Source organism: Epinephelus lanceolatus, chromosome 18 (genome assembly GCF_041903045.1).
Source record: "Epinephelus lanceolatus isolate andai-2023 chromosome 18, ASM4190304v1, whole genome shotgun sequence".
NCBI classification, from domain to species: domain Eukaryota; kingdom Metazoa; phylum Chordata; class Actinopteri; order Perciformes; family Serranidae; genus Epinephelus; species Epinephelus lanceolatus.
Genome location: NC_135751.1, coordinates 40,388,283 through 40,415,249, shown reverse-complemented (window position 1 = coordinate 40,415,249; position 26,967 = coordinate 40,388,283). Strand labels below are relative to the sequence as shown.

General features: G+C 42.7%; 1 protein-coding gene across 1 annotated transcript in view; it reads right to left on the bottom strand.

The window, feature by feature from the left end:
* Positions 1-1,672: 1,672 nt before the first annotated feature.
* The window catches only part of LOC117267882 (neurabin-2-like), a 42,630-nt gene continuing 17,335 nt past the window's right edge, over positions 1,673-26,967 (bottom strand). The window contains exons 6-15 of the mRNA XM_033643944.2: positions 15,379-15,511; positions 14,745-14,865; positions 10,487-10,591; positions 9,970-10,105; positions 3,941-4,084; positions 3,729-3,782; positions 3,410-3,541; positions 3,178-3,275; positions 2,563-2,659; positions 1,673-1,811 (exon numbers count right to left, since the gene is read on the bottom strand). Of these exons, the coding sequence (XP_033499835.1) occupies positions 1,758-1,811; positions 2,563-2,659; positions 3,178-3,275; positions 3,410-3,541; positions 3,729-3,782; positions 3,941-4,084; positions 9,970-10,105; positions 10,487-10,591; positions 14,745-14,865; positions 15,379-15,511 (1,074 nt within the window). The 3' untranslated portion in view covers positions 1,673-1,757. The remainder of the gene's footprint in view (positions 1,812-2,562; positions 2,660-3,177; positions 3,276-3,409; positions 3,542-3,728; positions 3,783-3,940; positions 4,085-9,969; positions 10,106-10,486; positions 10,592-14,744; positions 14,866-15,378; positions 15,512-26,967) is intronic.

The following is a 26,967-nucleotide window of genomic DNA, read 5'->3' as shown; positions in this document are numbered from 1 at the left end:
GGGTACATCTGGCCCTTTGCGGGTGCCTTAGCCGGTGCATCTGGCCCTTTGCAGGTACCTTTGCGGGTGCATCCTGCCCTTTGCGGGTGCCTTAGCGGGTGCATTTGGCCCTTTGCGGGTGCATATGACCCTTTGCGGGTACCTTAGCTGGTGCATCTGGCCCTTTGCAGGTACCTTTGCGGGTGCATCCTGCCCTTTGCGGGTGCCTTAGCCGGTGCATCTGGCCCTTTGCAGGTACCTTTGCGGGTGCCTTAGCGGGTGCATTTGGCCCTTTGCGGGTGCCTTAGCGGGTGCATTTGGCCCTTTGCGGGTGCCTTAGCGGGTGCATTTGGCCCTTTGCGGGTGCCTTAGCCGGTGCACCTGGCCCTTTGCAGGTACCTTTGCGGATGCATCTGGTCCTTGGTGGGTGCATTGACAATTACACTGGGTTTCTTTCTGTCTAATTTCTGCAGGTTTAGTTGCTGCAAAAGCCACGCAATCCTTTTGTGAACTCGCCCATGAGTTTTGTTTAATGATAAGAGTAGATTTCTGCAAACCCTGCACCAACTAAAGAATTTAATACATGACTATCCTGAACACCAGGATGTTGGTGTGCATGTAAACCCACAGATACTGTAGTAAACACCAACAAATATACACCATTAGAAGCACACATTAGACTATTCACACCCTGTTTGCCATTGATGTCGATAGAAAAGAGATGAAACAGACTGATTCTGGACTACTAAACCATTTCGTAGTCATGCGCTCATTGCACTGCCTTACTCTCGGATATCAGACCCACTTAAATTGCTTAAGCCATTTAAACACTTTTAAATACATATATTGAATATATACAAACAGTATGCCACCACAGTTCAGACCTGAAAGCACGCCTCTGCCTGATTCCTTCCATCGCTTGCAGAGAGTTAGGCTAGAAAAGAGAAACCAAAGGCTTGGGTGGGCGTTCTGCTATGTCAAAGTTTTTGTCCCAAATCAGAAATTTGTCGGCCATCTTGTTTTGTTGTTTTTTTATTATGCAACTATCAGCAGGTTGTGGCTATTTCCTTTCAAAAGTTTTTGTTTTGTCTTTAAAAATGCGGTGGCCATTTCTCCATGTAGTTTTTGATTCGAATGCCTTGCGACAGAAAACACATTTGTCCTCTTCGCAAGAATCCAGTCCGGTCCCGAACAAAAAAAGGAAAGGTTCAGCAACCACCTGGTTCAGAAGTAGTATAACAACAATCAAGCGATGTCCTTTCTTGTTCGGTTTTATTCTGTGTTGACGCCCTCTGTCGCTCTATAAAGCACTTTGTGACAAGCCTGTTCAATAAAAGCGCTTCTTTAAAATGAATTTGAATCCGGGTAGTATACTGTTACTGAAGAGAGGAGAAGCCAACACAGATCATCCATAAATAAAGCACAGGTTGTTGAATGTGGTTTCCGTGTTGATTGCCAAGCCGGTTGCCAGGAAGACACACAAGGAGGATTGTGGGTATTACAGAGGGAGCATTCTGGGATTGGTTATTGACTGACAGAGCTGTAAGCTGCTGGCAGATGTCAGATGAGAGGCTGTTTCTTTCCTCTTTGAATGTCGCCCTCCTATTCCTCTCTTTTACAGTTGCCATCCCAGTTGTTTTTTTTTTTTTTTGTTTTTTTTTACCCACTACCTGTCCGTGCAGTAAATGGTTGATTGGAATAAAATACAGCCCAGGTCAGGATGAAGGCAGAGCTCCTCCTCTTCCAGTCACAGACAGGAGGGAGGAAGTAGCAGCAGTCTAGGAGGGTTTGGGGGTCTTCAGGGCATCCACTTTGGTCTCCAAGTCTGTAATCTGATAAAACAACAACATCAGAGTGGGAGAGTGAGTTTTGTGTTTTGCATATTGACGTAATGAAAATCTGAAATCATCTTTAAAGTTTCTTAAAAACACAATCTCTCGTTTTTTGGGGACATTGCTATAAATCATTTTGAACCATCCCCATTACATGATGTTGCTCCTCACAGCCACACATCTACCTGTGTTGTGATTAAAATGCGAAGCTTCAGGCAACACTTTGTTTTTGACTTGTTGTCGTTGCCCTGGTTACCCAATGTTTGGGATGGAGACACTATGAGAGGACTGGCAGGAACCATTCCTCATGGGACTGTATAAACTGTTTTCAATGTGCCAGCCTGCAACATTTTCTATATGTAAAAATAAGAGAACCAAAGGAGGACCAAGGACGGAGCCTTGGGGAACACCACAGGTCAGCGGGGCCACTGAAGGGGGAATGTCTCTGGTGAAAAAAGTCTGTTGACATTTGTGATTTTAACCAGTCTGATGCAGTATCCCTGAAGCCAACACATTTTTCAACATTATTAAAAAATTGCATGTTCATCAGTTGAATGTTGAGCTAAGATCAGGTAGAATTGAAACTGAACAATCAACAGCTTTTGCGGTAAGTAGGGGGCTCACTGGTTACTTAAATAAAACAAAACATGTACTGCAACAGTCTTTTACAAAACTACACCAGATTAAATTAAAGGAGGACTGACGCCTCGTCACTTGGGACCTGTCCTGTTAAGGTGAGTACTTTACTGACCTTTTCCTGCAGGTTGTCCGCCTCCTCTTTGTGTGTTGCCTCACTCTCTTCCTGTGCTCGACGCTGAGCCGTCTCCTTCTTCAGGTATTCAATCTCCCTGCAACACACAGGCACACACGTTTTAAGACCCCCTGCAATGAAAATCAACCGCGCCAAAGGAAGCACGCATCTACTCATGAGAGAGGATGAGAGGCTCGTGCTAACATGAGATGTAGAGATTAATGGCTGAGCTGTAACGTCAGCTAGCTCATTGGTGCTAGGTGAGCTAGCAGTAAATGCACTCTTCTTTCTGCGCAGTCATATGGATCGAGGGTGTAGCTTGGTAGAAAGAAAATAGCTCCTATATGAAACTGGTCATGATTTCCGGAAAGAGACGTTGCTGTTGAGTTTTTTTAATTGTTTTTTTTTTTGGCGCTTTGAGCACCACAAGCTGAGTGACATCTAATTCCATTATATTGGAGAGAAGGCAGACATCTCTACGGACAATATCTCCAACACTCGGCGACTCACGCCAGCACAATCTAGACCGATAAACAGCACTACAGGTAAGAGAAAAAAATATGTGTGTTTGATTTTGGTGTGAACTATCCCTTTAATGTGTCTCTCCTTCCTTACTTCTGCTGGTACTCTTTAATCAGTCTCTTGGCTTTGCTGTATTTCCTCTCTAGGGTTTGGTACTGAGCCTGGGTTTCCTTCAGGTGTTCATCCACCGCCTGAAAACACACAAACACACACACAGTCAGGAAATCCATAAAATAAAGTTTCTAGGAGCTGTTTAATAATGAGAGAAAAATACTTCCTCTATTCATGACTGACAGTTTCCTCCCTGCCTCTGATGTTAATTTACCTTACACAGCGACTGCGCCTCCATCCAGTAGCCCTCCAGCTTCTCCATCCTCTCTTTACTGTCCCGGATGTTTTGCTCCAACTGAGCACGCTCCATCCGCCAACGCAACTTATCCTGCTCCGCGTGAGCCAGCTGGAGGTAAGGGGTGGGAACGTGGGTGGAGGAGGACGAGGTGTGTGGGAGGCAGAGTTAGCGTTAAGTCATCGTTCAACCAGCAAAGGAACTGATGTGTTAGTGTACATTGTGCTCTGCAGTGTAACCTGGACACTGCTGTGTGCTTTATTTCTGCATGTTAAGAAGAGACTGAGCGTGTTCTCACCTTCCTCTTCAGCAGATGGATCTCTGCCTGGGTTACTGCATGTTTAATCTGGAGCTACAGACAGAGACAGATTGACACAGTGTTGAAAACCAAACTGGACACAACCCACACACACAAAACACATATAAGCCTGATAAAACTGAAAACAGATTAACTGTGAGTGAGATTAAAAGAACTGAATCCAGGATCCAGATGATCAAAATCACACATACCTCCTTGAATTTATGGGCCAGCTTCTCGGGGTCCAGCTCCACAGGAGACAACATGTCCTGGTTCTCGGCCAGGTCGAACACCTCGATGGAGTTTGGAAACACGGGACTCATCTCCTCCTCCTCGTCTGTCGCATATTCACCTGTCTGCGGGTTGACAGAGAGACAGGAGAAGATGAAGAGTACAATTACAGGCTGCAAATAGAACCCACTGTCCTATCATCATGGCAAAACAGTCCAGCTGTTCCCTTTGTGGAGACAGAAAGCACTGCCGAGCAAAAGCATTTCACTGTAATTTTTAACACATGAAAATACACTTGGACTTTATCTATAATCACCACTTTAAGCTGCTGCTCTCAGGGCAACCATACCAAGTCCTCTGTGCAAAGACAAACATCTGCAGAAAATTGTTTGTCCCTGTTGTTATAAAATATCTTGTCCCAATCCTGTTTCTTATTTCGACCCGTACCTGATGTTTTAGCTCCCCTTTGCCCCCCAGAACAGACTCACGAGGGGGGAACAACTCTTAAACACCCTGATGCGTCTTCAGTGGTCGATGATGGCGTTTACATAAACAGACGTGGTTATGGCAATAATGGTATTAGCACCATGATATTGGCCGTTTATCTGATGGCGACAGAGAAGCATGGATGCTCGTGATTCACCCACAAGTTAAGTCATCAAATAGGGTTGCAGTAAGATGCCAGTTTCAAGGTATACTGTGACATACAAGTTGATAGTCATCATACGTGTACATTCTATGATATTAAAAAAAAGGAAGGGGACGGAGAATCTCCTCTTAATTTTAGTTATTTTCAGAGGGTCTCATTTATAGTAATAAAAAGTTTGTTCATCCAAAAATAACCCTTCCATTTTCGTTCCTTTAAGGGTCATTCTGACTGTTAATAATATAAACACCGTGATACTGTTAAACCACAATATTTTTTAGTTATTGAAACATTAAAATTTCATTTGTTGCAACCCTATCATCAAACGAAAAGGACACTGCTTCGTTACCAGGCCACTAGCGGTGCTCTGTAAGCTAACGTTAGCAACCCATGCTCCTGCTCTGCCAGTCTGCTCCAAGACCCCCAAAACAGCGCCAGGCTTTGAAGCCAATTTTACACACTGGCAAATTTCTGGATCCTTCACGTGACGTCATCAGGCCCAAAAAGACTTTTTCTCATAGACTTAGATTGAGAGAGACGTCTGTCTTCACAACCCTGACGAAATGACGTTTCACTATCATGATTTGATCCATTCGATCTGATAACATGTCTAAAATCTAGAAGAGCCGCAACATTTAATCATTTTAATCCCCATTCAAGTTATTGGAGGGCTAAACCAGAAGTTAGCCGCTTGGCCGCTAAGTCTTGTGAGCTTGCTCTATGGGCCCAAAGATGAAAAAGATCCAGGTAATTTCATACCGTGGAAATCAAGCGTTTTTGACGTCATGCGTCACTGGGTGACTTTCATAGGAATGAACAGAGCTGCTGGACTTATGCTATCAAAGGGGGGAATGTGACATGGCGATATATCCAAATGGGGGACTGTCAATAAATAGCAATAACAACGCCAAATTACTAGCATTTTTTTGTTAGGCTTTCTTATAAAGAAAAGGCCCACAATATATTGAAACAACATCAAATTAAGATGCAATGGTTACCTTAATTTCAAATCTTTATTACGAAGAAAAGAGAGCAGCCATCTTGCCGAAGATTTCTCATAACACTCGATTTGAAGCGTGCTTCTAAAAAACCCACATTTGAAGGACCACGTAGCTTTAACACTTCACCCTACCCCTTTATTTCCGACCACAATCAGGACACCCTACCTCTAGACGTTAACGCAAAAAAAACGGCGGGGTAATGGCTAAGTGGTAGGGGCTAGGAGTGTGTTGAGACTGAACCTTTGATTCAGTCATCAACATCAAGTGTCTGGTGCTCATTTTAACGTAGCATCTATTGTGTTTTCATGTGAATGTGTTTTAACGTAAGCTTTTTTGCACGTGCAAACCAAAGACAAAGTCCTGCCTTTTTCATGCAACAAGTAGATAATAAGGTATTTCAATGAATGTAAGGTAAATATGAAGCTAATGCTGGTTAGCTTAGTTAAAAAATGTAAACAGCAAGTTGTCGTTGACTTTGTGGTTACTTGGTGAGCTGTAGAGGTGTTGATAGGTGGGTTTTGTTTTGCACAGACAAAGCTAAGCTGCTGTTTCCTAATTGTTCCTGTCTTTGTGCAAAGCTAAGCTAACTACCTGCTAGCATTGGCTTCGGAGCATTAAATGTGTAAGAGAAGAAGAAGCCGGTAACAACATGGAGAAATCTACCTCCAGAGCCGTGACTTTTTGGACGGACCAAATGTACAGAGCTGTAAAGTTGTCCACCATGGTAGCAGTTAGCTGCTAGCTAACCGTAGCTAACTTGTTTGTCCATTGTTTGGTCTGTGACGTAATAGGTCAACAGGAAAAAGGTCCAATACTAACAAGCTGAAAGGGGGCATATCTCCACCTATCGTAGAGGAGTCGCACATACTTGGCTCAATAAATGGATTCCCCTCCCGTGCTTGTATACTGGGACAAGGACAGTAGACCAGTTAGATGTCCTCGTCCAGCTGGAACTGTAGCTCCACTTCACTGTGTGTGTTACTAGGTGACATTCCCACTTCCACTCCTTTCTCTCTTCATAAGTTGCTGTGTAATTTCATTTGTAGGAGTGTGTGTCAGATAAAATGGTGCAAATGGTAACTGAAGCCTGGAGCAGACCACATACTGTAAGTATGAAATTACAAATTCAGTGAAACAAGCGAGCTCCTTCAATTGAACGCAGCCACTGCCTGTAAATATCCTCCAGCGAATAAGGTTCACACAATCACCACCAGGCTGCTAACCACCTGTCTGCTCCTCCTCCTCTGCTTTACAAAGTAAATTAGCTTCACATTAATTCATGACCATCATGTCTGACAAAAATGCATTGACTAAAATGTGGCATTGCACTTAATACATCTCTCTTAGATGTAATGACCGTCCTGCATCTTCAGCTCTGGTTACACTTCTCTGCTCTGACTCAAAGCCAAGCCGACTCTCTGACTGCTTTTATTATGAGGCATCAAACCTGAGCGCACGCTGCTGTCTGTTTACATTAATATCCTCTGCTTAACGCTGTCTCTTCGGCTCTCACTGCCGTCAGTGCTGATTCATGGAGTAGGTTTATTCTCGAGAAGTTCTGGAGCTTCGATCATGAACTCTTATGAATGATTTTCTGTCTCTTTGGGTTGGAAAAGTTCAGATAGTGTGTGATGTGGTGAGTTAGATGGGTGATGAGCAGGGCCGTAGACATTTAGAAATACTTGGGTTACAAGTCCAGGTTTCTCTGGGAGAATCCTACCATCATAACAATCTATTGTCAAGCCATCAACCAAACTCTGTAGTATTTTTTGAGTATTTAAAATAAATATATGTATTTATTTATTCAGTCATATTTACTGTTCTTTCTGCCTCACCACATTATGGTGTGGTGTTAAGCTGCAATTCTGGTGAGTCATTGCTTTAATTTTATTTTGATATTTTTAGTTTTTTTTTTTAGAAAACAGTGAAATTTAATCTAAAAGATAAATCAGCCTTGAAAAAGTCAACATGTGCAATTTGTGTGTAATCATACAATATAAACTCCTCTACATGTCTTCATAAACCCCTAAATTTCCGGATATATTAAAGAGATCTTGATCGTGACATCCTCAGTGGCTGCGTCTCTGCTGACTTTCAGTCGAAAGTTTAATCACACCACACGACCTGATTTACTTTCTATTATACTGTAATTGTGTGAATACATTTTGGTCAAAATAAAAGCCCCGGGTGGTGACAGGGGATTACAGGGGGCTCTGGACAAGGGTAGATTTTCAAAAATAAAAGACCCCAGGTGGTAACATTAGTTTACCAGGAGGGAGGGGCACAAGCAAAGCTGAATTTTCAAAATAAAAGCAACTAGATGGTAATATGATCAAATTCAACGCTTTTCCATAATTTCAGAAGTTGCAGTGAATTTTAAAAAAATCCTCAAATCTTCAAACTGCTTCACTTTGACCTTCTACTACTTCTGCATACTGCCAGCTATAGAAACCACTAAAATGTCAGAATGTTGCACTCTTTGAAGAATGGATTCAACTACTTTTTCTACTTTATTTGCTTTTTAAAAGTACAAAGAATTCCTTCTTTCTGCCTTTTCAGTTAATTATTTTCAACTTTCAACTTTTACAGTATTTTTAATTTAGGTTGCAGCTTTTCTAGCAATAAATTTCAGCTCTTAGCTTCTGTAGATAACACAGTTGAACTTCCAGTTCTGCCAGTTTCACATTTTAACTTTCAGATTTTTCAGGCAACTGACCCTTCGCTTAGTCCCGCCCCTGGATGCATACTAGCCAATCACAACGTAGCATCAGGCCAGCTCAGACCAGGGTCTGACAACAACACAGCTGTGCTCCATCGTTTCAGATTTCCGTCATTTTCAGGCTGGTGTTGTGGATTTGGAGCTAAATGTTGTGTCTGGGGCACGTCGTGTATTAATGATACTCGTTACCTGGAGAGGTTGGAAAAAGATATGTTTCTTCCCTGTTCCAAAACCAAAATCAGACCCTGAAAAGTGTAGGGTTAGCTAATTAGCTACTGAAGATATAACCTACTGAATGTATACACATGCTGCTTTTGCTTTTTAATGATTTTAACAGTGAAACAAAGAGCGACCCTGCTGTACAGGAACCAGTGAAGGGAAGCAGGGAGACTTTGCGAAGCCGAACACGGTTCATCTGCACACACTGTGATGCCACACAGCTGGTTGAATATGAGCAAAGTTTCCCTTTATATTCATTGTCTTGTGTGGCGATCAGCAGTGATGTGGTGGTTCACTTTTACACTGTGATCTGTAGCCTATAGTTTGGCTTTAGCTTCTAACTATCTTTGTCTTTTTAACCTGTTGTTGCTGCTGAGTCAGTTTGACATCCTGGATATATCCTTCAAACACAGACTGTAGACCCCTCTGTCTGCTGCTCTCTGACATCACTCTTTCATTTGTCCAAAAATATGATTATATTTCTTCAGGGAGTGCAGTTAGTTACAGTGAGGGCTCCATGCTTACTCCAATGGACTATCACAAAGGGGCGGGGCTTAGCGAAAGGTCAGTTTGTTTCATACTTTTTGGATTTTCAGCAGTGCTTTGTGATTCATTTCAGCTGTCAGCATTCACAAACATTTCCTGCAGGAAATGCATTTTCTAGTCACAGTCAGCCCACTGACCCCGGTGTTATGAGACATGGAATGTGCAGCTTGAATAATCGAATACATTTGGTCACCTGTAATTTGTTTTTATTGACACACAACAATTGAAATGGTTACTGTTGTGGAGCTGAACCGTCTGTTACCCTGTCTGACCACAAGGTGGAGAAGCTGGACTGAGTTTGAAAGTACAGGCCACGTGGTGGCACACAGACCGACATTTTGTCACACACACACACACACACACACACACACACACACACTAGTCTCCCTCTTTTGATTTCCTGCAGCTGATGAAGCAACATTAGCTGAAGATGTTCTGAGTTAATAACAGAGAAGCAGCGTCAGAGCTGCTCACTGCAGCACCTGGTGACATCGACTTAATGATCAGATCGCTGTGCTTCCGAAATTCTGATCTTGTTATGGTCACACAAATTTGAGTCTGTGTTTAACTTTTATATATTTTGTGACGTTCAAAGTAGACAAAGCTGCAGCCGTGTGTGAAAGCTGCATAAAGGCAAGGACGAAGGTTTTGTTTCGACATTGGGGGACACACACATTAAAGGGGGATTTGGAAAGCCCCAGGAAAATGTCGAACACATCAATTTAAGGTGGAATTGTCTTTAATTTGCTCAAAATAATAGTCCTCAAATGCACATTTTCTCAATATTGACAAGTAGGTGTCCCCTGCGCCCCCCTCAAATCTATACCTACGCATGAACACGTATTCTTGCTGTATGTGTTTGTCAGTCGGAGCATGTACCTCTTCATCATCGTCCATGTACTGCTTGTATCTCTGCTCCATCATCTCTCTCTGCCATCTCTCCTGCTCCAGAGTCTGCTGGATCAGCTGAGCCACTTCGCTCTGCTCCCCCGGCTTCTCCCGACCAATCACAAACCTGGAAAACATTCAAAACCCACCGGTTAAAAGTTAACAATCTCAAGACGACGCACTGTCATAAAATCTGACTAATTGAAACACACAGCAAACGTGTCACATTTCACACACACAGATCACAAACATGAAACATTCAGATGCATGAAATCAGAAAAATTCACACCAAAGCAACTCAAAAAACATAAAACACATCTGTCACAAACCTGAGAATTTTAGCATTTACAAACCAAAACCCTGAAAAATATGTATCTTATATTACAAATCTGAAAAAAACACACAACTTGAAAAGCCCCAGATTAATTATCTACAAAACAAGGAAAACAAAAATCGCAAAAAAAGCTCAAATAAATTGTGTGTGAATGTGTGCATGTGTGTGTCAGACCTGACGGTGCCGCTGGTGTTGCGGAGGACGGAGGCAGCGAGGCTCTGAGTGACGCCGACCAGGCTGGTCCCATCAACCTCCACGATCAGATCATTTACCTGGATCCTACACAGAGAGAGAAAAAACTGTGTGTGTGAAAATGAACAGAGACGAAGGAAAACATTCACCGAACAAGACACAGCTTTCATTTCTCCCTTCAGTGTTACTGCATCATTTAGTGTGCACCTTACAGCTGTTGGCCTCAGTGAACCAGTCAAGCTGCAGTTACAGTTTATAACCATGTCTGTCAGATGTTGCTGCAAAGAATCTACATACTCTAAAACATGGATAGCTCACACACATATCTTCCCTCCAGCAGCACAAAAGATCTGTATAATCAGCTCAGTTTCAAAGTGGACACCGAAGATTAGTGTCACCAACTCTGACCAAATGTCTCCCTTTTGTTCCTGAGATATGACTCTGATACTCTGATATGAACTCTTGTGAAGACAGATGAGGCACTTCGTCGACGCATGCGCCGAGCACTATATGCAGGGACACTGAGTAAAGACATAAAGTCAGCACACACACTGACTGTCGGTTTGACAGCGCAGTGACACAGTGTGCTTGTTGGGCTTGTGTTTGCCATAGTCTGCTTTCAGCAAATGTTTTGAGCAGTCACTACCTTTGAGGTTATTCTGGAGAATATTCTGGATGGTATTTGCCATTGTTTCAGATTGTTGCAATAATAATATTAACATACATTTTGGGGATGTGCGATATACATCCGGCCAATAAATTATCTGCCGATATTTTTATATTTTTACGCATTAGTGCGATAATATGCATTATTCTGATAATTACAATTACTAGTCCATACCCATTGGCTGTAAACTGTCATGTAGTTTGCGCCAAATTCTGACCCTACTAACTGAATGTGGCAGCAGAAATCCAGACTCATCAGACCAGGCAACGTTTTTCCAATCTTCTATTGTCCATCTTTGGTGAGCCCGTGTGAATTGTAGCCTCAGTTTCCTGTAGGCACAGTTGCCCACGTACAGTTTCACATGGTGTGTGTTCGGGATACAGGTCATAGGAAATTGCAGATTAAATAGTCAACTGAACCCATCAAGAAGAGCAATGTATTCAGACAGAGTTTTGAAAAACGTGGGACTGATGGAATGACACACTGACAGCTTCCGTGATGTAGTTATAGCAAATTAGCCAATTAGAGTTAAATTTCTCCAGTCACCTTGAGGCGTCCTGTTCTACATATCTACCAAGTTTAGTAAAAATCCATATGGCGGTTAGGCCTAGATAAGAAATGAGCTCTCTAGCGCCCCCATTTTGTTTGATGGGGTCAATAATGGAGGGGTCCCCTCAGATTATGTGTGGTCATATGCCTACAAAGTTGCGTGGTGATGGGTGAAACCCTTGAGATGTTATACACCTTTATGTGATGAGCCACGCCCTCCGCAATATTCATTGCCTTATAGAAGCTCAGTTTTAGTAAGTTTTCCAACTTTTGCCAAGAGGGAACTTTAGATATTGGTCCCTAGATTATGTTCACCCAGTTTCATGCAGATCGCTCAAACTTCCTAGGAAGAGATCCATTTGAAGTGTTTTTCAAAAAATTCAAAATGGTGGAAAATCTATATAAGCGGAAGTTATGGGTTCTTGAGGCAAATGTGTTCCTCATGAGGAGAGGCATCTCTGTGCAAAGTTTCATGTCTCTACCACATACGGGGCATGAGATATGCCCATTCAAAGTTTGACATTTCAATGGGTTGCTATAGCGCCCCCCTTTGGCCAACTGATGTAATATTGCTTCATTCACATCCTCCCATGACCCTCTACCACTGTGCCAAATTTCACATGGATTGACCAAGTCAGTGAGAAGAAAAACGTGGAACACACACACACAGACAGAGTTTTCGTCATTATATAGTAAGATAGCGGATAAACAGCGCTGATAATACGGAGCCTGAATGCTTTCATTGACTGAACAAGGGCAGCGTCTACACACCTGACACAGAGGGTGTTGGTACATGTGCCTTTAAACCTGGCCTCTCTTACCCTCAGGTGCACATAAGCTACAGGTTATACACCTCTATTTAAAATACAAAAATGTAAAATTATCGGTTATCGTATTGGTTGAAAAAATCCACATCGGTGCATCCCTGATCTATTTGCATAAAGCGTGCATATTTGTCCACTCCCATGTTAGAAAGAGGATTCAAAACTTGAAAAACATCCCTTAAAGGTGCATTGAGAACAGATAAAGAAATGCCAAAACCCTGCCATCCTCACTATGGTTGCATAGTGGAACAAACTGCTCACTACACTGACTGTGGAAGCAGAGATGTTTGGGTGGTTCGTCCCGTCTGTCTGGATGTTATTCAGTCTCACTAATAACTTCCACACTAATCTGAAATTGGTTATGACACACACACAAAAATAATAATAACATGTTGCTTCTGTCCAACCTCCACAGTCTGAATGGTGAAGTCTAGATGTGGAGTTAGCTGATTAAACTGAGCAGGAACGATTTGCTAGCTTACGATTTAAATCCAAGATTCCTCGGTTTTATCCGTCCTTTGTCGGCTAGAAGCTCATAAAGCCACGGACACATGAGGATTTATTAACAATGGAGATTTGTGAAAGTTAAATTGATGTTATGGAGCTTGGAGCAGCTGAAGACGGCTCAGAATATAAAGATGTTATTATTGTTTACTGAGCTCGACCACAAACTCTCCCTGTGGGAACATTTAAGTTAACTGAGGTCTAAAGTCAAACCGTCTGTTTTTACTGTTACTATTCCAGACTCATCAGACCAGGCAACGTTTTTCCAATCTTCTATTGTCCAGTTTTGGTGAGCCCGTGTGAATTGTAGTCTCAGTTTCCTGTTGTTAGCTGACAGGAGTGGCACCTGGTGTGGTCTTCTGCTGCTGTAGCCCGTCTGCTTCAAGAGCCCTTTTTAAACAGGAATTGTGCAAATTTGCAGGAAAGCCCAATCAGTCTTTTTTCAGCATTGGCAGTATAAAAACAAAATCGGGGAGTGCAGCAAAATGCCGCCTACCTACTTTTGTTTATACAGAATGTGCCTTTTTCGGGGCAATGGGGGTGTGAGCAAGTAACAAAACGTGTAGCTCAGCGTGTGACGTAAACAGTGACGTGGGAGGGAAGCCGCGGCTGGTCAGTCCTTCAGCGATTCTCTCTTAAGTCAGCCCGTTCTTCACCGTCTCCGTCATCTGATGGTTAATGGCCTCTTCGTTTGCGAGGACAAGGAGGGCGCGCAATTCCTTGTCTCCCCAGTTGCTCATCTTTACAGTGTCTGTCAGGTTTGTGTTTCCCTCTTGCTACTAGCTGCTCACTAATTCCTGCTATCAGCTGTTTCCTGTTTATCCACTGCCAGTGGCTCGCACGTGCGGCGTCATCAACAGCTCCTCCCACAAGTCATCAACAGCCCCTCCTGTTGCAGAAGGCCACTTCGGTCTGTTTAAACTAAAAGGGTTCCACCAATATGTCTACCCTACGAGACGGAAAATTGGGCACCTCGGATCAACTCGCCAATCCGGCTCTGTGTGTCTAAACGCTCGCAGCTTGCCGGCAAAATGGCCCAACATTCGTGGAAAATCTGGCAGTGTAAAAGGGGCTAATGTTGGACAAGGTGTTGTTGCTTCAGAGATGGTCTTCTGCACACCTTGGTTGGAACCAGTGCTTATTTGACTTCCTGTTGCCTTTCTATCATCTTGAACCAGTGTGGCCATTCTCCTCTGACCTCTGGCATCAACAAGGCATTTTGGCTCACTGGATATTTGCTCTTTTTGGGACCATCCTCTGTAAACCCTAGAGATGGCTGTGCTGAAAATCCCAGTAAATACTCAGACCAGCCCGTCTGGCACCAACAACCATGCCACGTCTTCACTGAAGTCATCAGAAGAGGGCAAAGGGAAGAAAAGAAGCCTGGATACGTCACTGCAAATCTCCAGGTGTGCTCATATGACATCAGAAGACAACCAAAAGATGGCCAAAGAAAAGGAGTGTCTGATGGCGGGGAAAAGCGGTGGAAATATTCTCAATATAGTGTCCACTTAGACTGATTTAGATATTTCTAAGTGGCTAAAATATGTTTTGGTGTCAACCCCCGTCCACAGCAATGTGTTGCTGAGCTTCTTGGGGGCTAGTCCTGTGTGTTTTATGCTAACAGAGAGCCCACCGACCACCATCTTCTGAAAGTAGTACACTGACTATAGAAATAACACATGCGCAAATGTACCTGCCGTCTCTCTGTGCAGCTCCTCCCTCGGTGACCGTCTTCACAAAGATCCCCAGTTTCTCCAGACCCATATCAGCTCCTGCACCCATTCCTATGATACTGATTCCCAGGCCGTCACTGTCTGCACACACACACACACACACACACACACAAACACAGTATCAATACCTTTCTGACTTGTATCTTTATAGATATGATTTCTGGCATTTATTACACACATGTCCATAGTTTTATTTTTGTTGTAATCATCGTCAGATTTTATATAAATTCTTTAAAACAGCCGTTACGCTACATTAACTGATGTGACGCATGAGGTGAGTCAAACCGTTTAACATACTAATCCTTATTCAGTGGTGTAAAAATGAAACACATGTCAGTATTATTATGCTGTTCTGAGAGCAGCCGTCACGGATGGTCGCTGGTTCCAATCCATTACCTTCAGAATTACTAGCTGCTAATTAGGCTAATCCGCGCTAAGTGTAATCCCATAAGGTGATCATGGAGATGTTAGCAGACAGTGAACGTCCACCAGCAGCACCTTTCAGTTGCGTGCGTGTGTGTCTGTTTGTGTGTGTGTAGTTACATAAGAGGCTTGACTGAGTGACTCTCAATGATTGTAAAGGTGTGTGTGTACCTTTCTCCAGCTCCACAGGAAACAGGTCCAGCTTCTCCACTCGTTTCTCCAGCTCGTACTCGGCCGAAGCCGCCATGGGGTCGACATCATCATTACGTCGGTCGTAGTCTTCGTTAGAGTATGTGGTGAAGACCTGCAAACAGGGCAAAGGTCAAAGGTCAGAAGGCCTGACAGTGGGGTTTTGTCAGTTCTCTATGCTGTGACAATTCCTCTCCTTGTTCCCTCTTTACTTCGTCCTCCTGCCTCTGACCCAGAAATCAATTTCAGCCGTCATCTAAAAGGTAGGGCTGGGCAATGTGGAGAAAATGTAATATCATCGCCAGTAAAAGAACAGCTCACTTGACTGTAATGCACCTTTAAAACCAGGAAAAGACAACAAGACATTTGATTTTCCGATATCCAAATCAAAGACAATACCTCGCCTCGTATTACAATGTCGATCGCCCTTTTCGATGGACGTCTCACTTCCTAAAATGCATCTCAAGGACAGAGAGGAGGCTTGCTGGAGGAGCTATGAGCGAGGACACACAGATGAATCCTTTGCAGGAGTTTTTTCATCTCCTGTGACATATAAAAGAAGCATGACACACAGCTGCCATGTTGTTAAGTGAATTAAAACTTAACGTATAAGTTGTTATGAACACTGTCACGCTGAATGCTGACAGCGTTAGGCTCTAACAAGGATAGATAACGCAGCTGTGCCACATGACACATTTAATTGCTGTCGCTTTAAAATGACAGCTCCAAAGCACAGATGTGTCATTGTGTTAAATGGCTGTTGCCTCAACTCCTCTGTCCTTGTGTCTCCTCCTTGCCTCCTCTGCTCACATCCAAGCAAAAGTGGAAGTGCCAACTGTACAGCAGAAATAAACACGTTTACAGCCTGGTATAAAAACTGTTTTGGTCTCTAAAGCCAATTTCAACACTCGTGACTCCCCCGTTTAAATTATATTATGGCTTAAAGTTACACATAATTAAGGGCAGGGCCTCTTTGAGTGACAGGCTGTCTGCTGAAGGTGTCCTCGACTTCTCAGTCAGATCTACCCCTTGCCTCTCCACAGCCAGCCTGTCACCCAAATACGGTTACTTCTGGCTCCAAAAGACCAAGATGGTGACAGCCAAACTGCCAGACTTGAGGCTCTGAAACACTTTTGGGTTTTAAAACTGATTTCAACATTCATGATTCATATACAGGGGTTAATTTTTATGTAACTCACCTGTTTAAATGTTATCGAGGCTTAAAGTTAGGCATAATTAAAGGTATGGTCACTTTGATTGACAGATGGTTATCAAATTCACAGAGTATAGTTGTCTCTATTTCAGTGTCTTTTCAGTTCATTAAAGTGAATTGTAACATTTTGGTCACCTAAAAGTGTTTTCAACCCGATCTCAGGGGCAGCAGGCTGAGCAAAGCACCCCAGACGTCCCTCTCCCCAGCAACACTTTCCAGCTCCTCCTGGAGGACCCCAAGGTGTTCCCAGGCCAGATGAGATATGTAATCCCTCCAGTGTGTCCTGGGTCTGCTCTATTACCTCCTACCAGTAGAACGTGCCTGGATGTCCTAGTGGTAGGAGGATGTCCTAGCTCCTCCCCCTATCTCTAAGGCTAAGCTCAGACCAGAGCTCATGACCATAGGTGAGGGTTGGGACGTACATAGACCAGTAATTCAAATGCGTTGCCTTCTGGCTCAGCTCTCCCTTCACTAACTAACTCCCCTCCAAGAATCGCCACCTTAACATGGTGGAAGGGTTTGCGTGTCCCTGTGATCCTCGGAGCTGTGTTGTCCGAAACGGCACATTCGGACAGAGAGTACTCGCCTGGTTAAAGGACCACGGGGCCCCACTCTGGAGCCAGACCTGGTCGGGGAGCTCACCTGGACCATGGGGCCTGGTCGAGCTCAGCCCGAGCCGCCAGCCTGTGGGCCCACCACCTGCAGGGACTGGCATCAGGGCTGGATGCGTTGTGTAGGGAACCTGGGTGTGCTGAATGTTTTACTTTTTGCACTCTAAGTACATTTAGATGCAAAAGCCTTTGTACTTTTATACCTGAGTATGATTTTAAATGCAGGACTATAACTGTAACAGAGTACTTTTACCCTGCCTACTTCTCAAACCATTGACATTTAATCGCACCTCTACACTTTTTTACTTTGCGAACAAATATGTAGGTGCCTGATGATGCAGTGTGAATTCTCAGCATGTCCTTCATTCATTCTTATGACGATGTCACAGTTCTACATTGCATGTTATTAGTACACAAGAGAAAGACCGAGCTGCAGCTCTGTGAGTGCTTCAGCAGCAACACTGTGAATGTGGACCACAGGAACACTCAGAGGCTACAAGTCTCAATCTGATTGGAGCCGCTGCAGCTGTGAGAGAGCACTATCGGACAATTAGATCTTAAGCAGCCGGTTTGCACCAGTGCTGACTCACATCCCACCATGCTCAGAGAGAAACCAGGAAACACAGATATCGTTTTATATAAATCTGAAACACTTCCCTCTCTCTCTCAGAACGTGTGAATAATAAGCTCCCGCTCTTCCCATCTCCATCCCATTATTCCCATCTTCCCTTCCACTCTCTATCACGCCCCTCCCCCGCCTCGCTTAAAGGTCAGCAGCATCTGTCTCCCCGGTGACCATCTCCACGATCACATGCTCCGTTTCCGTGGCAACCACAGGCTTGCCCAGCTTGAGTTTGGCACTGGCACTGACCTGCTCTCTCTCTCTGTCCCCGTCTGGCAGATATGCTAATGTGTGTGTGTGTGTGTCTGTGTGTGTGTGTGTGTGTGTGTGTGTGTGTGTGAGAGAGACATACATACAGAGAGACAGTGCCAAAGGCCTTTACGTGTAGGAGGTGCTGGTTACAGTTTTATTTACATTCCCCTGAATGTAGATGACTGCAGCACACACACACACACACACACACACACACACTGACACAAAGAGGGTCAGAGGGCGTGATTGTTAAACTGCTTCCTGTAGTCACATTTCCTTCCTGTTGAGTAACTTTAAAGTCATGTTAATGTGTGTGTGTGTGTGTGTGTGTGTGTGTGCATGAAGCTTCAGAGCGTTCCCTCTACACACACACTCTCCACTTTGCCGCAAAAATACCAACACAAGGACACACTAAGACCTAACAGCCAACAGGCGGACCAACAAAATATAATATTCACCATTAATATTTATATTACGCTTGTGTAGTGTCTACTTTTTTATACGCTTTATATGTTCCTGAAATTTCAGCGTAGTACACGGTATATGACGATATTTGTGATGGCACTAAATGGAAAGTCAGAGGATCATCAAAGTCATTACGAGTCATCCTCTGGGACATATGTATAATATTCTGCACCAAGGTGGGAGGCGACCTTCCAGAGGCAAACCACCAGGACCTGAAGCGCAACAACGGGATCTGTTTGGTAGCAGCGGTTACCACCGAGGAAAACCGACGAGCGGAGCGCCGTGCAAAGGGGCACGGAGGCAAGAGGGCAGCCAATAGCCTGACGCATGGGAAGAAGAACAGGGCCACTGACGACAGCACAGTCGCTGTCACCGAAGGATGACGGTTTCACATGACAAAGGACAGTAAATGACTCTGGGGGAGGGAGTTTTAGTGATCTGGTTTTAAGAGACATTTTAAAACATTTTACGTTTTATTGGTTGTTTTATGTACTAAATATTTTAATCGCACCCTTGGTTGTGTTTTTTTAAACTCTGCTCACCCCTGATTTTTACAAGAACCTGTGTAGCCTTGTATGGAGTCCTAGGGCTCCTTCAAGTCCAGGCGGCATCAGTGTTTTTATTTTTGAACATTATTTCTTAGTTTTTAATCCAAGCTATTTATTTTTATTGGGCCAGCCCCACGTGCACGTCCCTTTCGCGAAAGCTTGATTCAATGGCAGGGAATCCTGCAGATAAAGTTGCTATTGCGGCACTGACAACAACGTCCTACATTGCAAAGCAACCGAAAAAAGGAAGACAGACTAATCAAAAAGAGTCTGACAATAAACCAAATAAAACACTTGTCAGTATCAGCGAAGTGTTAAAGAGATGGAGAGAAAATATTGTCAATAGTTTCAACAATAGTTCCCGGCTGAAGCTTCAAATTCAGGTTTATGTAGCTAACGTTAGCAGAGCCGTGAATCATAGTGTCTCTTCTGCCTCACTCCCTGACCCTACACACTACCTCAGCGGGAGGAGAGCAGGCAGCAGCTCCGGAGACGTCCCCCAGTCAGCAGCGGCAACAATCGGTACCCAGCCAGCACAAACCCAAGCTCCAGGGGACCGAACAGCCCCCACCCGATCAGCAAACTTTCTGTTGCTGCTGTTACACAGGTTAGACCAGGCACTGCTGCTGCCACCAACCCACTGTCACACCTGGCACTGGGGGGTTTGTGCTGGCTGAATTAAAGCCACTACTGCCACCAGTCAAAGATCTGCTGCCCACTCTCCTCCAAGAAACCCAGTCCACAGCGGCGGGGAGTGAGGCGGAGGGACCATGGGGTCGCTAACAGCTAATTCTTATCTTATTTGTGGTCTGATAAACAGAGAGAGACACAGAAGGGAATCCAAAAGAACTTCATATTTTTAGTTTAACTGTTGACTGTTAAATGCTGAAGCAACTCATCAGCACCAAAGGTCACATCTTTTAATCAACTGAACCTGAAGGTATTGAATTTACACTCACATAAAGATTTTAATCTTCCCCTACAACAATAATTTGCTTTTAGTCTGGCTGTGTGGCTCTGCTCATGTGATGATCTGGAACAAATTGGAACAAGCTGACAGAAACAGTCCCTGAACTCACAACCGCTGTGACAGAGCCGGAGATACTCAGCTCTTAACAAACAAGAATACAGATTAAAATAAACACATAAAACTAAGACATTTAAAAAGCTTGAAGCAGCAAATGTTGGACATTTTTGCTTCCATCATGAGCAGTTTTATATCAGCACAGGTAGCTCAGTGTCGGAGCTCTGTATCCTGACTTTACCTAAGATGCCTGGGTGGACTGGATACAAATACAGGGCACAATAAGCTCGACAACCTCCGCATAATCTGATCCATCACAAGCCACCTCCTACTACACTGGATAAAAGCAGAGCCACAGAGGCAGGATGAGCCTTCAACACAGGGCTGTGCCGTCTCTCTGCTCTCATGGTTCTTAGTTTGTTGTTTCAGGTTCTGTCTTGATTGAGGGCTATGTTAAATGACAACCAATCACATCACACGTTATCAGGACACCTGGGCACTGCAACTTTTCTATTGACTGAGAAGATGTTAGCATCTATCACACAAGGTCCGATAATTTAACTCTGAATTGACAGAATAATCCATGCAGCATGGCTATGAACAATAGCAGCAACTAATTGCAACCATCTCACACTTAACGATTACTTAAAAATTTATAAGAACATAAAACTATAGGAAGTAAAGTCTCTGAAGCTAAAAACAGAAGCAGACTCACTGTTAATCCCACTGGCTGAGTAGTGAATTATCTTGAGTCACTACAGTCAGCTGGATGTAAGGCAGGTAACTGGATCAAGATTGGGCAAGGACGCTACGAAAGACTCTCGTAGTCTCTCAGGCTCTACTGGCATGAAACAGCCACAGTATTACACCACAAGAAAATGCATGTGTTGCACTGCTGTAGTTCTGAAATACATACGTAATAAATAGTGAGGAGGAAAGACAGTCAGTGCTGACATTGTACAAGTAACAAATGTACTTGCACCCCTGGGCGTGTAGCTCTTAAAACGAGGTGTGGTCAGGCACATTGTTAGCGTATTGCTATATTGATGCAGCAATAAGCAACTGTGTCATTGACCAACAAAAACCTGCTAAAAAGTCAGAATGATGCAGTATTTTCATGCCATTTAAAGAGCGCATTATTAAGATGTCCTGCAGAGACATTACTGCTCTTACTGCATTACTCTCAGCAAAAAAAAAGCACAAGTCTGCCATGTAAATAGAAGTTCCCTAGGTACAGTCACACCTGGCTTTTAAAGGGAATGGGAGATGACACTCTGAATTCATGTCATGCCCAGAATGCACCTATGATTGATTAATAATACATTTTATTTATAAGGCGCCTTTCATGGCACTTAAGGTCGCCATACAACAATCAAAAAAAAAAACAAAAAAACAAACAAACAGATAATTAAGATTAAGAGTATAAATACAACCCATTTGCCCCTTGGGCCTCATTTTGTGCCCAGATGTGTGTGCCATTTAACCAGCAGAGGTGGAGGTAGACACGCCCTAAATGCACCTGTTCCATGTACTGAAGACCAGTGGTTCTCAAATAGTGTGCTGTGATGCCAAACCAAGTGTGCTGTGGGATTTTATGATAACCACGCATTATTGTTGCAATATTCAACTGGTCCTATACAAGAAGTTATGAATGATTTTTTAATTGACTGTATTAGTATATTGTGCACAGCCATTTTCTTATAAAGAGGCAAACTCCAGCCAGAAAATGTAATTTAATTTAATTTTAAAAACCTGCACAGGGGACCTATTTGTCACTGTTGGCGCGTGGGCATTTTAAGTGTGTGACACATTAAAGCCCTGATTGGCAGCCAGTGTGAGAGATGATAACATTTAAAAGGAGAAAGCCGTGAGTGGGACGATGGATCACTTTATTATACAGAGCAAATTACAAAAAATCACCAGTGACAATGACCTACCTCTGACAGAGAAGAGGACAGAACTGTCAGTGGACAGCATAATGAAAGCTGCCTGTTTTATCTTATTTTTATTGTCTCATGTCGTGATAAGAGTGATAACACCTGTTATAGAAGGTGTTGTGCACAGATATAAACACAGGTGTGCCTTGAGATTTCAGATTGCCCTTTGCTGTGCCTTGGGCACAAAAAGTTTGAGAACCACAGCTTTAGACAATGAGCCATAGATCGTTTAAATACGGCCTGTAATGTGGTTCTTTGCTCTCGAACTGCTGATAGGTGGACATCGTTAACCTTTGGACAGAGCCAAGTTGGACAGAGAACATGCAGACTCCACACAGAGGGGCTCCCCCACCTGAAGGAACCCTCTTGCTGTGAGGCGACAATACTAACCACTGCACCACCGCACCACAACTTACATCTGCCCAGGATGTGTAGCACTCAAGAATTTGGTCAATTTGAGGGTGTTTTTTTTTTGCTGCTGCTTTTGCCTGTCATACTATGATAATAAACTTTGGGGTTGTGAACTTTTGTTTGGATGTTAAGTTATTTAATGACATCGCCTCAGGCTCTGGGAAACTGTTCTGGGCATCTGTCACTATTTTCTGACACTTCATGGAGCTGTTCATGCCGGAGGTGAAGAGAAGCCAACACCCCTCCAAACCTTCCTGCCCCAACACATCCACAATAATCACACCCTCCTCCTCTTCTCCACGTTACATTTATTATTTCAATCAGCATCAGGTGGATCCCTAATCTCTGCAAAAAGGATGACTTCCTTATCTGTTCAGGTCACATCAACACACACACACCAGGTGTCAATTCTTCGGAACAAAGCTTAACTTTGTGATTCTTATCAATCGGCTTCCTCTAGCTTTGCATGTGTGTGTGTGTGTGTACACGTGTTTTCAAGGAAAACAAACACACCCAGCTACATTCCAACTGCTTTTTTGCAGACGTACAGAGGCAGCGTTGTGCACAACTGAGCGTGTAAAAATCCAGTAAAAGTGTGAAGAAGGACAGCCGAGCTACTTCAGCAGGTTTTCTGCAGGCAATGATTGATCACCTGTTACCCTTTATCATTGTGTTGTGGTCATGTGCCGGTGTGAAGCTTCGAAATAAGCTCCTAAACAGAGTTGGTCACACGGTATTCCTGTTAGAAGATCAAAGGTGGAGGACGTCCTTCAAAGTGACGTGCTGCAGAAGCAGGAGGTCAGAGACTAGTGTGGAACCAAAGGAGGTTGGAGCTCTCCTGCCTGACTTTTACTTTAAGTGCCTCATGATGTCAGAGCAGCAATTACCAACCAGTTTTGAAATTGAGTAGCAACAGCCAACATGCCCGGGCAGTGACTTTCAGTTCACTGGCTCTGTTCCCTGCAGCAGAACACCTCTGTGAACATGTAAGACCAGTTTCAGTCATGTTGCTGTCTCTCACAGGGCTTCATGCACATCAGATGTTGACTCCTGTATGGATGCTGATAGGATGTAACCCATCCTCCTTTTAAATATCACTTTTCAAAATGACTCTTCACACTGCCTCTGAGAAAATACCACAATAAATACTTAAAGCAACTCCAGTCCAGGTCTGTTTATGTCATATTGCTGCCATACTGACGAGCTTACAGTAAGTGTCCAGTTGTGGAATGAGACAGGAAGCTTTCTGACGCCCACAGAGGCTGCAGTGGTTCATGGCTGAGGTGCCTCTCTGACCCACATAAATATACTTACACTATAATTATTACTAGCGGCGTTCTTTTTGCCACTGCTGTTGCTTTTATTCTGAAAAACATGATAATAAAAAGTCTGTCATGGTATTGTTACTTATTGACTTATGATATAATGTCTTCAGTGTTCTTTTCTTTACTTTAAAGAGTAAAAATTCGGCACCTGTTTTTCCTTACTGTTCTATAAATAATCGACTTTCTGTTTTGTTCTATATGTGTTTTTATTAACAAGTTAGTTATGATGGCATTCGTTGAATATCCAGAATGAAGTGCTTCAGTGCTCTCAGCTATGCTAACATAACTTTTTATGACATTATTTACTTTTTTAAAATGCTAACTTTTTTATGTCATTGTTACTCTTTTTTAGTGATAACGTATCTTTTTTAGCGACACTGTTACTCTATTTAACACTGACTTTTTATGCCATGTTTCGACTTTTTTTGATGCTGACTATTTTTTTATGTCATTGTTACTTTTTTAATGCTAACATTATTTTTTATGTCACTGTTACCCGTTTTTGTAATTCTACTATTACTTTTTTATGCCATTGTTATTTTTTTCAGCGCAAACGTTACTTTTTTAAATGCTAACATTCCTTTTTTTATGCCATTGTTCCTCTTTTTTAATGCTAACATCGCTTTTTTTAACTGCCAAGTTTTTACTTTTTTTTTTTACACTAACGTCAATTTTTTTACGCCATTGTTACTTTTTTAATGCTAACATTACTTTTTTTATGCCATTGTTCCTCTTTTTTAATGCTAACATTACTTTTTTATGCCACTGTTAATGGTGATTCTTTTCATGCCATTACTTTTTTAAATGCTAACATTCCTTTTTTTAATGCTAACATTACTCTTCTAATGCTAATGTTACTTTTTTATGCTAATGTTACTTTTACATCCCACTGTTACTCTTTTTTTAATACTAATGTTACTTTTTTATGCCACTATTAATCTTTTTTTATGCTAATGTTACTCTTTTAATGCCATTATTACTTTTTTCAATGCTAACCTTGCTTTTTTAATGCTAACATTCCTTTTTTTTAATGCTAACATTACTCTTCTAATGCTACTTTTTATGCTAATGTTACTTTTTTTATGCTAACATTACTTTTACATCCCACTGTTACTCTTTTTTTAATACTAATGTTACTTTTTATGCCACTATTAATCTTTTTTAGGCTAATGTTACTCTTTTAATGCCATTATTACTTTTTTTAATGCTAAAATTACTTTTTAAATCCATTGTTACTCTATATAATGCAAACATTACTTTTTTACTTACATGTTTTTACCTTTTTTATGCTGAAATAAATTTTTTATACTATTGTTACTATTTTCCATGCGGACGTTACTTTTTTATATGCTAACATTACTTTTTTATGCCATTGTTGCTCTTTTGTAGTGCTAACGTTACATGTGATAGGTGAAATTGAGCTTTTAACTTAGCTACTTGTTGTGTGTTTTTTTTTTTTTTTACTAATGCAAGAATGCAAGAACTGATGCTAACCAAGACTAAATAAATGTAATCTGGGTTAGCATTAAGTCGGCCACATATCACATGCTCAAATCCTATTTCATACCCTGGATCTTACTGTAGTCTTCTTGTTGACTATGATTAGGTAATGTTAACACAGCTTTATAATGAACCTTATTGCCACACAGTTCACAGTCGACAGTAACATTTACAGAGATGAGAGACAGAGATAGACGAAGAGCTGAGGGAGTTAAAGGAAGTGAGCCTCTGCAGAGGTAGTTTCACAGCAGCAAACAGCTGAACTGTTGTGATTGAAATGTCAAGCAGCAACCAGCAAGTTATCTCAATAAATATATTGTTCATCTTTTGTTAAAGCTGAAATAAGCAAGTTTTAGAGGTTTCATCCTGCCTACAAACATCTTTCTGTGAGAGATGAGATGAATGTTTCACGACATATGATTTCATATGATGCTTTCTGTGAGTTTTATGATACTGAATTAAAAGTTCATCTGAAACTGATCAGGTGGTTTCGCATCAGCAGCAGACGCTGGTCTCACATGATTCGCTGGGCAGCTAACTGCAGCAGTTACCTTGGTAGTAAACAACGCTGCGTCAGGCCACATCTCTGTTTTTAGCTGCAGCTGTGGCTCAAGAGGTCAGTGGTTTAAGGTTTGAAGGTCCAAGAAAATGTAAAGAATTCACTTTTGACCTGACGCCTGGCCTGGAATAAAACATGTCTCTTTATTATCCTCTACGGTCTGCGTGAGTGGACATGACTGAACAGGAAAAATGATCCTCAGTGAGCACCGTCAGTGTCGATTATGTAGTCTTTGTCCTGTCTAACAACATCATATTCTCACCACACGTCCTGTGTTTCAACACCAAGATATATCTGTTCTCTTCAGTGACACAGTATATGATATACTGTCATACTTTATGGTATGCTGTTCAGTCGTCTGTCACTGAGGAAGTATGATGTTAACGTGACGGCTTCATCGTGGCGCGTTGAAACATGTTTCACAATGCATAGAGCTCAACCAGCTGACTGCCGCAGTGAGGGGGGGGGGGGGGGGGGGGAGGGGGGGCACTCCAGTAAAGAAAAGAGCTTCTGTTATATCAAGATCTACATTCACACACACACACACACATACACACTTTGAGCTAGAGTCAGCAGGAAATACTGTGGCGAAATCAAAGAGCCAAATCCCCCCAGCAACCGTGTGTGTGTATATGTGTGTGTGTGTGTGTGTGTGATGTTAATGAAGAAGGAAGTCACTGAGTCTTTTCAATCATTTCTCTTTATCTCTTCTCATTTAGTTTCCACATCCCTGTAGACAGCAGAGCACACAAACACACACACATCTTTATGAGAGCCGTCACTAAACATGCTCAGCTTCTTTCTTCTCCCATTTTATAATCTAAGCGTCAGACACCAGCTCTCCAGAGCTCCAAGTATTAATCAGACCAGTATCTTTAATAATCTGTTGTCGTCATCAAACCTGCACAAACTGATCTGACTCTGCAGCAGTGAAACAAGCTGTAAACACAACATACTTATAAACAGGCTGTTAGCAAACTACACATCAAGCTAAATGCTCCACTACACTCACAAGCTAGTCTCTATTTTGGTGCCTGGCAGGAAGTGCAAAGCGGGCGCATCAGAGCTTTTGTGCTGAAAACAGCTGCCTGCTGCTGACTGACT